The sequence below is a fragment of the Coregonus clupeaformis genome, unplaced genomic scaffold (assembly GCF_020615455.1).
Source record: "Coregonus clupeaformis isolate EN_2021a unplaced genomic scaffold, ASM2061545v1 scaf0467, whole genome shotgun sequence".
NCBI lineage: Eukaryota > Metazoa > Chordata > Actinopteri > Salmoniformes > Salmonidae > Coregonus > Coregonus clupeaformis.
Genome location: NW_025533922.1, coordinates 80,137 through 95,592, shown reverse-complemented (window position 1 = coordinate 95,592; position 15,456 = coordinate 80,137). Strand labels below are relative to the sequence as shown.

Below are 15,456 nucleotides of genomic sequence, written 5' to 3'. Positions count from 1 at the left end.
TGATGAGTGCCTGCTGCTGCTCTGTGCAATTGTCTTTGGCCGTGATACGACCAAACATATGCGGTTGCCAGATTTAGTTTTTTCCCCCCTTTCGAGGATTACAAATGATGTAAGAATGCTAGGGTGAAGGGTGTTATGTAATGGTTGAGCTAGCTGCTTTCTTCACAGAGGCTCGTACCGTCCTATCTCAGCTAGTACCCACCCCTCTGGGAGGGAAAGAGAGGAATATGGACAGAGGGAAGGATGTAGTCAGTCAGTTACACCACTGTAGCTGTAACCAGAGTAGGAATCAATGGGAGGGACTCAAGGTGAGGACACACACCACACATGAGGCTAATCAAGCCAATGTCAACTGAACAGTTGAATTCCGATGACATCACCATCCCATGTGCATTCTCTTACTTTGTACTGTGACCTTGAACCCTCCGCCTTCATCAGAGAAAGAGAGGAGAGGAAACAGGACTTTCATGGAACAGGCCACATGGAATGGAAAGGAACAGGCCTGAAAGAGAAGTGTGAGAAACCAGAAGGATGACCAAGTTGCCATTTAAGCACAGGGTTATCTACAGTGCATCCATCCACACTACGCCCTTCCTTTGTTTCCTAATATACTTTGTCATGATAGTATAACTTGAGATCGATATCATATCTAGCGTTCAGTGTTGCCCACTTGACTCATGTCTAGCTCCCTCCACAGAGTGTCTTCCTTCACTCAGCTGAGTACTTCAAGGCACTCCTCTCTTATCTGTCGTTAAAGAATGCATCATTTCTTTTACGGGCGTCCTTTGGACCTTTAAAGGAATGCTTTCATGGGAAAGCGTGTGCTTGTCTGGGATGTCATACCGCATTTTCCTATAGCCTATAATGACATAAAGGAATTTAGTCTGTTCTGTGCTCTAATCTCAACTCTGAATCTGGCCTTTAAGTGATTTCTCTCTGCTGATGTGACGCTGCTGTAACAAAATGGCGCCCCGACTTCACTACAGATACAGTATACGGTGTAGGCTGTAGAGACACTTCCTCAGGGTATCGTGGCATGTTGTCAAAACGTGTTTTCCTGCGTTAGTTAAACGTGTTGGGGAGGAGGGGTTGCAGAATGCATAGTTGTTGTTTTTACACAATAGAGTGAAACCTCAAGATTAGTTGGAGATAGGCTTATTATCTGGTAAGAGTTGCCACATACAGATAGTAGGCTACACTTAGGGTGTCGTAGTGTTTGATTTGCTTCAGGTTGCACAAAGCTAAAGTACCTGGAGAAGCACCATAATAGTAGCTAACAACACAACGGGGAAATACTGTAGCAATACCATGTTAATGAGGTGTTTCTATTGCATATGTCAAAAGGTAACAAGACACTGTGGCTCTGTTAAGTAGAATATCTCTTCATATATCCCTGGGGCTGAGACAAACACTGGCTCTGGATCAGCCTGCACAACAGACACAGCGCTGATGCCCGCTGTGGTACTGGCAGACTCTGATCTAGCAACAGGTTAGTTAGGCTGTCTGGATGGAATGCCCTCGGTGGGAGCTGGGAGTGACTGAGGATGAAAGCTGGTCAAACTAATCAGTGGGAAACCTGATTTTCTAGGCGGTAATTTGGCTCAATGAGAGTCTGAGAGAGGGAAGGACTGGCCAGATTCAGAGGTATGGATCCCTCTCCAAGTGGTTAGGACTCACTCTGGAGTTCCACGGTCGTTACAAAGCGAATTTCTATGTTGGACTGCGGATGTTTGCTTCCAAAATAATGACCTGGCTGACATGTTGGCCATACCTCTGTTTTGACAACACTGCTTGGAGGCTACTAACCCATACTTTACTACCACAGTTCATATTTACATCACTGGAACTACCACTCTACTGGATGATCAACTCCTTAGGGGAAACAATCGTTAGTCTGTCTAGAAGGTGATGTTCACTGTGTAAAGGAGACAAACAAGGAGCCTCCAGATCTCAACAACAACTGACATGATAGGGGGGAACATGAATAGCTTTGACATTACTGCAGTAATGCCCAATCCTTTGCTTTATGGGGTACAGGTTCAGCAGCCAATTGTTATTTAGTCTTAACGAATCTTAACTTTTTCGAGATTTGAGCCTCTCAAAGTGTTAGACTACTTCAAGTGTCTTTCTTGGTTGGTGGGTTTTGTCTGCAACAGATGATGAACCTGTGCCCTGGTGTGTTTATAGCAGTTAGGCACAAGGCTGCAAAAAGCTGTGGTCAGAGCTCTTGTTGAGCCTTGTACCAGTCAGTCAGCCCGTCTGAGGAAGGAAGCACGCTGCTGCGGCTCCCATGCAATAATGTGTGAGAGGTCGTCTCCTCTCCCCCTGTGTAATGTAGCCTAGTTGTAGTCACCCACTCCAAGAGGAGCTGTGACTCTTGTTACTCCATAAACCACGGAGACATCCCAAAATACTGCCTCTGTCTGTCACATTCCTCCTGACCCCACTTCAGTGGTTAAAAGGTAAAACACTTGAATGAACACCATCACAAAGGGAATTAGAGGGCCTTTGGCATAACAGGCTAGTGTCTAGGGATGATTAGACCTACTCATAAAGCACCATTATGTTTCTCTCTACTCAAGTGTCTGTTGTCAAAGCAAGACATGGATTGGGTCAAATTTGAGACGTCTCTAAGCTTTTGAATTAGGTCAGTCTAGGTGAGGTATCTGACATGGGCAATTCCACGGTAACTGTGACGCTGATATACAGTGGGGAAAAAAAGTATTTAGTCAGCCACCAATTGTGCAAGTTCTCCCACTTAAAAAGATGAGAGAGGCCTGTAATTTTCATCATAGGTACACGTCAACTATGACAGACAAATTGAGAAAAAAATATCCAGAAAATCACATTGTAGGATTTTTAATGAATTTATTTGCAAATTATGGTGGAAAATAAGTATTTGGTCACCTACAAACAAGCAAGATTTCTGGCTCTCACAGACCTGTAACTTCTTCTTTAAGAGGCTCCTCTGTCCTCCACTCGTTACCTGTATTAATGGCACCTGTTTGAACTTGTTATCAGTATAAAAGACACCTGTCCACAACCTCAAACAGTCACACTCCAAACTCCACTATGGTCAAGACCAAAGAGCTGTCAAAGGACACCAGAAACAAAATTGTAGACCTGCACCAGGCTGGGAAGACTGAATCTGCAATAGGTAAGCAGCTTGGTTTGAAGGAATCAACTGTGGGAGCAATTATTAGGAAATGGAAGACATACAAGATCACTGATAATCTCCCTTGATCTGGGGCTCCACGCAAGATCTCACCCTGTGGGGTCAAAATGATCACAAGAACGGTGAGCAAAAATCCCAAAACCACACGGGGGGACCTAGTGAATGACCTGCTGAGAGCTGGGACCAAAGTAACAAAGCCTACCATCAGTAACACACTACGCCGCCAGGGACTCAAATCCTGCAGTGCAAGACGTGTCCCCCTGCTTAAGCCAGTACATGTCCAGGCCCGTCTGAAGTTTGCTAGAGTGCATTTGGATGATCCAGAAGAGGATTGGGAGAATGTCATATGGTCAGATGAAACCAAAATAGAACTTTTTGGTAAAAACTCAACTCGTCGTGTTTGGAGGACAAAGAATGCTGAGTTGCATCCAAAGAACACCATACCTACTGTGAAGCATGGGGGGTGGAAACATCATGCTTTGGGGCTGTTTTTCTGCAAAGGGACCAGGACGACTGATCCGTGTAAAGCAAAGAATGAATGGGGCCATGTATCGTGAGATTTTGAGTGAAAACCTCCTTCCATCAGCAAGGGCATTGAAGATGAAACGTGGCTGGGTCTTTCAGCATGACAATGATCCCAAACACACGCCCGGGCAACGAAGGAGTGGCTTCGTAAGAATCATTTCAAGGTCCTGGAGTGGCCTAGCCAGTCTCCAGATCTCAACCCCATAGAAAATCTTTGGAGGGAGTTGAAAGTCCGTGTTGCCCAGCGACAGCCCCAAAACATCACTGCTCTAGAGGAGATCTGCATGGATTAATGGGCCAAAATACCAGCAACAGTGTGTGAAAACCTTGTGAAGACTTACAGAAAACGTTTGACCTGTGTCATTGCCAACAAAGGGTATATAACAAAGTATTGAGAAACTTTTGTTATTGACCAAATACTTATTTTCCACCATATTTTGCAAATAAATTCATAAAAAATCCTACAATGTGATTTTCTGGAATTTTTTTTCTCATTTTGTCTGTCATAGTTGACGTGTACCTATGATGAAAATTACAGGCCTCTCTCATCTTTTTAAGTGGGAGAACTTGCACAATTGGTGGCTGACTAAATACTTTTTTCCCCCACTGTATATATATTATTTTTTTTCAGAGACTGAGATTTTTCACTTTCAAATGTATGTCAAATAAAAACCAGTGATTTTGCGAAGTTAAACAAACCATACAACTCTATGCACAAGGATTACTTTTATCAATTTCCACTGAAACTCCAAAAACACATTTACTTGAACAGTGCAGATGCAAAGTTTGATAACAGAATGACGGCACAAACTGTAATTCTGTTACCAAGTTTTGCATCTGCACCAGTTCAAGTACATGTGTTTTTGTAAAATGTTCCGTGGAAATTAGACTCATTTCATACTTCAGTTGTACTTTCCACTCAGAATGCCTGTTTGTGAATGCTCATCTATCAACAGACTGCTCTGACCGATGTGGAACTACTTTTCTCTGGTACTTTTCTGGATGTAGCCAGCCTACTTTTCTCCGGTAAATTTAAAGATTAACTTTAAGCAAAACATTAGGAAATGTAGCTGGCTACATTCGTTCTATGATAAACATTAGAAATATGATGGCCATGCATAGTTTAAGCTAAAAAATACCTTGCTTTTTCATTGTAAGCTCATTTACTTGTGGCTGCCAGCCAAATAGCATTGCACATCTGTCATCTGATGAAAATGAAGCTATTTTCTGCCAATTGTGTTTCACTAATGTATGTTCTGTGAAGCTAAACTATAGTTGCACGTCCCTATTCAACTGGGGGTACTGCAGGGGATCTGCTAATATAAGTGGAAATGTTTTTATTTTATTATTTCAATATCTTTATGAATATCGCTAGCAACAACAGAATATATATTTTATTTTATTATATACCTGCGGTACAAAAGAGGAGAATAACGTCTTTCTAATGATGTCAACTTTATTACGCCTAATATTGAGCAAATTACACTCATTTGGAGCCAATTACACTCGCTGGAGTATCTGATATAGGCTTTGAAAAAGCACCCGCAAATAGGCTACCAGTGAGGCAAGTGCCACTGACTGCTGGTAAGCTTTCTTGAATTGGACATACATTCTTGCCAACACATGGCTAACGTTTGTTTAAATAGGTGCTCTTAGCGAAAATGTATTTGGAGTTACCCTTCTAGCTAATAGGCTATGTTAGTTTACTCCTCTAATTATAATGTAGGGAGGTCAAAATAATGAAAAACCATCTACTAAATCTATTCACTTTAAAATCTCCTTGCCATTATCATTCACCTGATGATATTGATAAGACGTTATTTAAAAAAAAATATTTGCTAATGTATGATGGAGGTCGCTGGTTTGCCTGGATGGGGTCCCTGGGCAGGATTGTTTAAGACCCCTATCTTATTGCTAATCTGTCATGGTTTGATAACAGCTCAGGAGTGCGTTGGCTTGTACTTTACTTTCTGCATATTTCCATGCGCCGTCATCACTGCTGAACTTCAATACTTTCATATCTAAGAACGACCATTACATTACATTAACTCACCAGTTAAAAAAAGGAAAGATGCCATCTTCCTGCAGGTGCTTTTTGAAGCAGGCCTAACTCAAAGAGCAAGCACTCGTAAACTATACTCCGGCTGCTACAGAGAGCAGAATGCAACAGTGTTTCCTTTAACTTGGACAACAAACTTACCAAGGTCTTAGCACTACGTACATTTTTTTTCCAAATATGTGGAAAGGTGTAAAAATTGATTTACACATGAGTCAAAACTGAGTAGGTGTGTTTCAGAATGTATCAGTGGCCGTGTTCAAGAGTATCAAATCACGACGCATTGTGGGTATATTGTGAATGCCTGACTGATCTACAAATAATAATTAGTAGGCTAGTTAGTTATGATGCAAGGTGATTTGTAGATCAGTCAGTCGGCAGTAATGTCAAACAAGCCCAATCATACAGTGGATTTGCCAGCCTACATTTCCTTGTGTCTAAGGTCCACACATATCAGAGATCAGTTTGGGGAGATCAGTTTGGGGAGTTTACTTGCCTATTGATTGATGAAACAAACACAGGCTTGGGATCAGTCAGGCAGAGGTTAGGGCTAGGCACTTTATGCCAGGCATTGTGCAGAGCTCACATGATTAAGCTTTGGGCCTCGTTGTTATAATCCACACACGCACACGTTATTTTTTTAGGTGCGAGATGCCAGGTGTAATGCTGTAGAGGAATTGGTTGACATGGCCCACATTTGTAAAAAATAAATATTAGAGAAAGCCAGGGGAGCAGACTGTTTATATGAGGAGGATAGGCTGCGACTTTTTAATGTGGCAATTCTATGAAATTCTCATAGGGCGGCGCACAATTGGCCTAGCGTCGTCCCGGTTAGGGGAGGGTTTGGCCGGGGGGCTTTCCTTGGCTCATCGCGCTTTAGCGACTCCTTGTGGACGGCCGGGCGCCTGCAAGCGGACTTCGGTCGTCAATTGAACGGTTTTTCGTCAATCACATTGGTGCGGCTGGCTTCCGGGTTAAGCGAGCAGTGTGTTAAGAAGCAGCGCGGCTTGGCGAGTCATGTTTCGGAGGACGCATGATTCGACCTTCGCCTCTCCCGAGCCCATTCGGGAGTTGCATAAATAAATAACAATTTAAGAAATCATGAAAACAAACTTTTTTTTGGTCTAAATTTAAGTTTAGGGTTAGCAGTGTGGTTAGGTCTAGGGTTAAAATCAGATTTTAGGACTTTGTGGCTGTGCTAGCTAGTGACCACTCTGCAGAGCTGCCTCCAGAACAAGATTCATGACGAAAAACGCTAACCTGCTGGTAATATAACTGTCACAATAAAAACACAGGCTTCCTACCTCCATTGTCAACAAGCCCAGTCAGTGAGAATCTGAGAGCCTCTGTATTCAAAACTCCCAGCTGATCCTCCCCATAGAGGCCCATCCAGCTGCCAAAGCTAATGGTACTGCTCCTCTGGATACCAGTCATAACTCCAGTCTTAAAAATACCCTGTTACATTCTCCCATGCTGTCCTTGTGGGACTGTCATCAGCCTGAGATCCACACCGCTGGGAATATCTGTGTACACTGTTTAGAACTGAGAGGGCTCAGCTTGCATCCCAGCCTGGAAAACAAACGGCGTGAAGTTCACTATGGTGCAACGTTTGGGTTCCAGGCTAGGCTACACCCGACTGTTGTTTAGCCTGTTGGGCCTCTCTTCTCCTCCTCACAACATGGTTAGGCCAGCGCATAGCCTAAACTATTATAGAAATACATTGGTTGTTATGACTGTTTTCTCACACAAGCAGGTCAAGGGCAAATGTTAGCCTATGTAGGCCAATATATGTTTGAAAATCCTTTTTAACTCAAAGTTGCCACATTATTAACCCTTGTGCCAATACCCCCATAGATAAACTAGGCCTATATAGGCTAATTTCTATGGGGTCATATGTTTAATGTATTGCTAAAATGTAAACACCTGCCACCATCAATGGACCAATAGGCATTGTCTCTTCCCTCCTGTGAATAGAGTGGTGCTTTATAACCTATACAGGGACAGGATGCTACAGTCTGCTGGCAGCAGAGGCAACAGGAAGTTTGCAGATGGGGTTAACCACTAGGCTAGGTCCCTATGTATTTTAAGATATAGCCTGCATGTCAGCCAGGCCTTGATTAAATGACTGTTCTGTTTTTTCTTTCAGTCTTTGGCGGCAGGTAGCTTAGTGGTTAAGAGCGTTGTGCCAGTAACCGAAAGGTCGCTGGTTCTAATCCCCGAGCCGACTAGGTGAAAAATCTGTCGATGTGCCCTTGAGCAAGGCACTTAACCCTAATTGCTCCTGTAAGTCGCTCTGGATAAGAGCGTCTGCTAAATGACCAATTATTTATATTATTTATTATTCTTGAGTTATTTGTGCTATGGTCCAATTCAAATGTGATTGAATATCTATCAAGCTAGTACATCCACTAATAAAAAAATAAAAATAAACGTTTTGATACAAGCCTGTAAATAGGAAGCACATGTGACCGCAGTGGATCTGATGCCGAAATATGGTCGTCAAGGGAAGGTCGCATCCGAAATCACATCTATCCATAGGATTGTTTTTTAAAATTATTACATTTTTGTTTTCAGAGCTTGCGTTGGCCCAGCGCAAGTTTGCCCATTCCCTGGGAGAGTTCCAGTTTGAGTACATCGGAGATGCAAAAACGGACGATGAGAGGTGTATTGGTGAGTGTGGTGCTGTTACGACCTACAGCTGGCTGGTTCTGCCAGCGGAACCACAGACTGAAAACGTCTGTTTTTGGTTCTGTGTCTACCACCAAATTAAAGTACTTGCATGTGTAATTTCCCAAACCCTTGGCTTCTTTAGAGAGATGGAAACACCAGTACTTATGTCTCTCTCTTTCTCTGTGTGTGGTCTTATGTTTATGTGTGTTGGTGTGTCCTGTCTCTTGTCTCATCTCCTGTTTGGTGTGTGTTTCAAATCATATTTTATTGGTCACACACATATTTAGCAGATGTTATTGTGGGTGTAGCGAAATGCTTGTGTTCCTAGCTCCAACAGTGCAGTAGTATCTTGACAATTCACAACAATACACAAATCTAAAAGTAAAGTAATGGAATTAAGAAATATATCAATATTAGGACGAGCAATGTCGGAGTGGCATTGACTAAATACAGTAGAATAGAATACAGTATATACATATGAGATGAGAAAAGCAGTATGTAAACATTATTAAAGTGAGTAGTGTTCCATTATTAAAGTGTGTGTGTTTCTCTGTGTCTTGCAGATGAATCCTTGCAGGAGTTTTCCAACTTCCTTAAGAACCTGGAAGACCAAAGAGAGCTGATGGTAAGCAGTAACCAGTCGAGACCTGCTTTAAAAGCCAGGGGAAATACCTCTGTCTGTCTGTGTGTGTAACGAATGGGTGCTCTGTGTGTGAGTAAATTACAGTTCCTCAGTGGGTGGAGGGTTGAGTAATGCCTCTGTGTTGTAACACCAGGGTCATGTTCATTACGGCACACCGTAGCAAAACGTCTTGGAAAAGAAAACAACAATTTGTTTCTTATTAGAAGTCTGGGTAGTCCCTCCTTGTTTTCTTTTGATTGGTGCCTAATGAACATGACCCAGAGGAGAGGCCACCTTCACTGCACCTGTCCAAGGGTCACTGTCTGTCCTGTCCTGTCCCCACCTCTCCTCTGCAGGCGGTGGGACAGAGGAGTGGATCTGCTCCATTAAACACAACCTCAGAAGACATGGCATACCAGAGTCAATGGGGTCATTCAACATTCACTGCAATGTGTAGTGCTATACTAGTACACTACTGTGACACACACCTGCTTACTGCTGTCTTAAACTGCAGATGTTTAAGTTACAAATGCTATAGAATATAGAGGAAAGTTACACCTGAACTGAATGTTGTAAATGTAGCCTGTAAGGGTTTTCTACCCATGCAGAAAATACTTGGTGTGTGTCCTAAATGGCACCCTATTCCCTATCTGGGCTCTGGTCAAAAGTAGTGCACTACATAAGGAATAGGGTGCCATTTGGGATGCAGTCTGGGGTAACCCTGGAGTTACGCAATCAACCCAGCCTCTCGTGTTGAGTCACGTTGTTTGTCCGTCTTCAGAGCAGCGCTCTGTGTGTCAGCAGATGGGCGTCTCCGTTTCACAGAAGAATCTCTCTCCAGGCTCCTGGCTCTATTGTCCCTATTCCTCCATACCTTTATTTACTGTAGGTGTTGCTGAGTCGAGGTTTTAATCAAGGGCTAGGCTATAACTTGTGATCTCTTTGTGACTCATTCAACACAGATAATGTAGTGTTATTTCTATTCTCCTGTAATGCAGCCTATGGCTTGTTCTGGGAGTTCTAAGGACGAACACACCAATAGGGTTTGCCTGCCGTGAGTACTTGCGATCCGAGTGCAAACCGACTTTACATGTAGAGTCGCACAACAGCGCCCTGAACGATCAGTAGACGAATGGGAGATCCACCTTCGGTGCAATGTGTGCGACCCTTAAGATATGGTAGCTATCTACAGATGGACTCCCGAGTGGCGCAGCGGTCTGAGGCACTGCTTCTCAGTGCTTGAGGTGAAACTACAGACCCCCTGGTTCGATTCCAGGCTGTATCACAACCAGCTGTGATTGGGAGTCCCATAGTGCGGCGCACAATTGTCCCAGTGTCGTCCGGGTTTGGCCGGTGTAGGCCGTCATTGTAAATAAGAATTTGTTCTTAACTGACTTGCCTAGTTAAATAAAGGTTAAATATATATATGGCATTAAACACACTTCCATTCTATTGTTTTACTTCCCTGACCCCTTGCATTCAGAATAGTGTATGTTCTGAATGTTTACAATACATGTTATGTGTGTTTGCGCTATAGATAGGGTCTATCGTTGCCATGTAAACGTCTCTACCAGGGCCTGGTTCAGCTCCAGCAATGCACTGCAGTATGGGATGACATCACAGCCCACAGCAGAGGACTGTGGGGTGGGCAGGCAGACACTGACATCCCCTGGAATCAACCCAGGGCAATTCCACGTTAACGGAATTGCGCTGAGACTAAGATTTTTCACTTAAAATGTATGCCAAACGTGATTTCAAAGTTTAACAAACCATACTATGACTTTTAACAATCTACACTGAACATTTTACAAACACATTTACTGGAAGAACTGTGCAGATGCAAAGTTTGGTCAAATCTCTGTCAGTTCTTTGGGTCCACGTTTTCCAAAAACTCTTAAATATCTGCTCCAAATTAAGATTAAATTATGTTAGCCAAAATAATGGGGTGTCAGCTATGACATGACACATTGACTTTGAAAAAATTGCCTCCCGAGTGGCGCAGCAGTCTAAGGCACTGCATCGATCCCGGGCTGTGTCACAGCCGGCCGCGACCGGGAGACCCATGAGGCGGCGCACAATTGGCCCAGCGTCGTCCGGGTTAGGGGAGGGTCCCATCGCGCTCTAGCGACTCCTTGTGGGGAGCCGGGCGCATGCAAGCTGACTTCGGTCGCCAGTTGGACGGTGTTTCCTCCGACACATTGGTGTGGCTGGCTTCCGGGTTAAGAGCGCAGTGTGTCAAGAAGCAGTGCGGCTTGGCAGGGTCGTGTTTCGGAGGACGTATTGCTCTTGACCTTCGCCTTTCCCGAGTCCGTACAGGGGTTGCAGCGATGGGACGAGACTGTAACTACAAATTGGATATCACGAAATTGGGGAGAAAAATTAACTTTGAAAATATCTATTTTGGTTATTGAACTACAGTAAGTGAAGTGGATTTACACTAGCGGAATTGCGGTAACGGAATGTCATCATAGGTCCCTGATCTGTGCTACACAGAATGTGCTACATTCTCTTCATGGGGATGTATCCTAACTAGGTACACAAAGGTAGAAATATGGAATATTCTCATTTGTGTATTTTTCTACACTGGCTATCTTTAATGAGCTCTGCCCCCAAACAAGACCAAATTTGGGTGGTCCGAACCGGACCAAATCTGAACCGATCATAGATGTCTATGGCTGCGTTTAGAGAGGTAGCCCAATTCTGATATTTTCTTCACTAATTGGTCTTTTGACCAATCAGATCAGCTCTGAAAAAGATCTGATGCGATTGGTCAAAAGACCAATTAGTGGAAAAAAGATCAGAATTGGACTGCCTGTCTAAACACAGCCTATGTTTCACAAGTTTGGACGTGAAAGTACATCTCAGTAGAGTACAGTAGGGTAGAGTATACATTGAGTAGACGAAACTTTAAAAACACCTGCTCTTTCCATGACATAGACTGACCAGGTCAATCCAGGTGATCCCTTATTGATGTCACTTGTTAGATCCACTTCAATCATGTAGATAAAGGGGAGGAGACAGGTTAAATAATGATTTTTAAGCCTTGAGACAATTGAGACATGGATTGTGTATGTGTGCCATTCAGAGGGTGAATGGGCAAGACAAAATATTTAAGTGCCTTTGAATGGGGAATGGCAATAGGTGACAGACGCACCGGTTTGTGTCAAGAACTGCAACGCTGCTGGGTTTTTCACGCTCAACAGTTTCTTTTTTGTATCAAGAATGGTCCACCATCCAAAGGACATCCAACCAACTTGAAACAACTGCAAGAAACATTGGAGTCAACATGGACCAGCATCCCTATGGAACGCTTTTGACACCTTGTAGAGTCCATGCCCCGACAAATTGAGGCTGTTCTGAGGGCAAAAGGGGTGAAACTCAATATTAGGAACGTGTTTTGTACACTCAGTATACTACAGTAGAGTTCTGTAAGTAGAGTAGTGTACATTATAGTGTACTCAGCTCTAGTGTTCTCTACTGTGTACTGTACTGAACTCAACTGTGCTGTCCAAACTTGTGAACCCAACTCTGATTTGTGACTACTATGATTTCCCATTTTAGCCAATTCAATTGCACAAACTCTGTTACCGATTTGGTAATGGAATTTCTAGTTTTAATCACTTCATAATTCCTAAACAATTTATATTAATTCATTGGTAGGTCTACATTTACTTATGACTTTTGTGAAATTAGAAAATATCTTAAAGATATGTGAGTTTTTGGTAACGGAATTTCAAGTCACAAGGCAATGTTTCTTAAACTTCCAGAAGACAGAAATCTTTCTCCAATACTAAATACAAGTGTTGATATTAGTTGGCAGAGGTCTTTATTTCAACATTCATTGTGTTTTGATGCATTTCTAATACCTTTTAAGAACCAGAAATCAAAGCCTTTGCTTATTCCACATTTTTAGGATGGAAAATGGTTGATAAATGTATATGCCTTGATACAAAATAAAGACTTCTAGCTTTTAATTTGACACCCAGTTTGACATGCTCCTATGAACTTCACATGTTGGTGGCCATGGGTCCTTTTACATTGAAATGACCCCCAGAAATAGGACCTTTAGCAGAGAGAGAGAGGGAGATATGATTCAGATAGAGATGGAGAGATGGATCATTTATAAAAGAGAGGAAGGAAGAGATTGAGATATGGCAGGGAGGGTGATCAATAGGACAGAGACATTGATTTCCTGCTTTCATGTGACGGTGGGACTAGTGTACTTGAATGTGTTGTGGATGCTTGCAAGAAGTTATACAAAAACATAGGCAATTGTCACTGACTTTATGCTGTCATTAACCCACTGCAAGTATTGTGACCTTTGGCCTTCCATTGGAATGTGATGTTATGTCAAAGGTCAAATCGGGGGGGGGTGCTTGTATTTGTCCTGTTTCACTAACCGCTAGGCTACCTGCCGCCTCTTAGGCTGGGTTTACACTCAAGCGTTCCTCTTGGCAATACGTCACTGATGCTTCCGTAAAGTTACAAATTCTGGCATGCACTGAAATCTCAATGCTGAGCCCCGTGCGGGCATGGTAGTGAGGTCAGGTCACAAAACAGTTGTGGAGCCTCTACAGAGAATGCCTAGTGGAGTGTAAGACCAGCCTAATACTGTACCTGTGAATGAATTAAACACTTTTGTGGAATGTCCTAATATGGTCATGTCTGTCTTATTATCTCTTGGTCTCTTAGATGAGGAACATTACAGAAACGTTAATGAAACCGCTGGAGAAGTTCAGAAAAGAGCAACTGGGCTCAGCGAAGGTACTCTATCATATGGCTTGACACTGCTATGCAGTCTGCTTGTTAATGATCTCATACAAGCGCAATCCTGTGTGCTCTGAACACCACTATAAAGTAATACCCTTTTCACAATACTGAGCCAAACCAAGCTGTACTGCACTGGCCCGGTTGTGCATCCACTGTAGTTGCAGAAACCATGCTTGAAAGGGGAATGTGAAAAGAAAAGATCAGAGCCAGACAAGTTTTGGGTCGGCACGGTAATGTGAAAAGGGTAGTACACGGTCTCTTTTATCAAAATACCTGTCTAGAGACAGACAGTTCCAACTCCCTTTTTTATTGGAATTGAAATGTGTACCTCTTGATATCACGCTCCGAACATTCCTTTGGTCAGTGAGACTAATGCAATATTACAATTACATTTGTTGTTCTTCTCACTTCTCTTATCTCTCTCTCTCCTGCCATGCCCTTTCTCATACGGTTCCTCTACTCTGCCCTTTTAAGGAGGAAAGGAAGAAGTATGAGAAGGAAACTGAGAAGTACTACAGCTCCTTGGAAAAGCTTTTGAACATGTCAGCAAAGAAAAAGGAACCGCAGCTACAGGAGGTACTTGTTTTTTTTTTTTTTTATTTTTTTTTTTTTACTCTCTCTCGCATGCATATTTATGGAAAGTGGAAAACAGGCCGAAAACACGGGCCCCAACATCTTCCCAACCCCAAAATGGCTGGAAATGATATTTGCTTAGTGAGAAGTTCCTGAATCCTGACCCATAGGATACCTCCCAAATTGCACCCTATTCCCTATATAGTGCACTACTTTTGACCAGAGCCATATACACTGTAGGGAATAGGGTGCTATTTGGAATACACACGTAGTCTTCTTGGCTGTTCTCTGTAGCGCTGTGGCGCTGAACTGTACTGAAGTGTGTGGAGCGCTGTGTGTCCACAGGTTAGAGTACGGAGTGAGTTTCTCTTGCGTGCTCGGAAAGGGAAGTCATGTTCAGTGTTTATGTACCAGCCACCAAGGTCGTACCTCTGAGGCAGTAGCTTTTTGAGCGCCTCAAGACATCCTGAGATTGCAGATACAGTATCAAGCTTTACAGACCCAGTGTGGATTATATTGGGGTTGGTAATGGAAAAATAAACCCTTTTGGTTATCAAGAAAAAGTTTATATCTATTTCACTGTGAAGGCTTGTGGGAGCTATCCTTTGTATAAAGATATACCAAACTGACCATATAGTACCTTAGAGACATGCAGTCTGGTACTGTATATATGACATCTAGCTAGTATGTAATATAAACAAAACTCCCCTCACTTAACAATGCATTCTGTATCCTATAGGTTGCCCTTGTGTGAACATAACCATTGAAGGCATGGCCACTTGTATGCATTTTGTTTATCCCTCTTTGTTTATGTAGCGGCCCGTTCTGTTCTTCCCTCACGGACTCTTGTGAGGCAAGTCCAGTAGTGTATTCGGTGAGATGAAACTTTCTGAACATTGCGGATGTAACGAATAGAGCTGACACTTCCAAATGATACCGAGAGCCAATCATATCAGTTCTATGCATTACATTTCTATCTGAACATTCTGTATTGTGATGCACTGCGGAACAGACCCCAGGGTTCCGTGTTTGGAACAGAGATTGTTATCAGGGAAGAGTAGAATA

The 15,456-nt window shown here is 42.9% G+C and overlaps 1 protein-coding gene across 1 annotated transcript in view; it reads left to right on the top strand.

Moving 5' to 3' along the window:
• arhgap10 (Rho GTPase activating protein 10) overlaps positions 1-15,456 on the top strand; it is a 60,910-nt gene that overhangs the window by 10,511 nt on the left and 34,943 nt on the right. The window contains exons 2-5 of the mRNA XM_041843292.2: positions 8,331-8,426; positions 8,990-9,051; positions 13,741-13,812; positions 14,293-14,394. Of these exons, the coding sequence (XP_041699226.2) occupies positions 8,331-8,426; positions 8,990-9,051; positions 13,741-13,812; positions 14,293-14,394 (332 nt within the window). The remainder of the gene's footprint in view (positions 1-8,330; positions 8,427-8,989; positions 9,052-13,740; positions 13,813-14,292; positions 14,395-15,456) is intronic.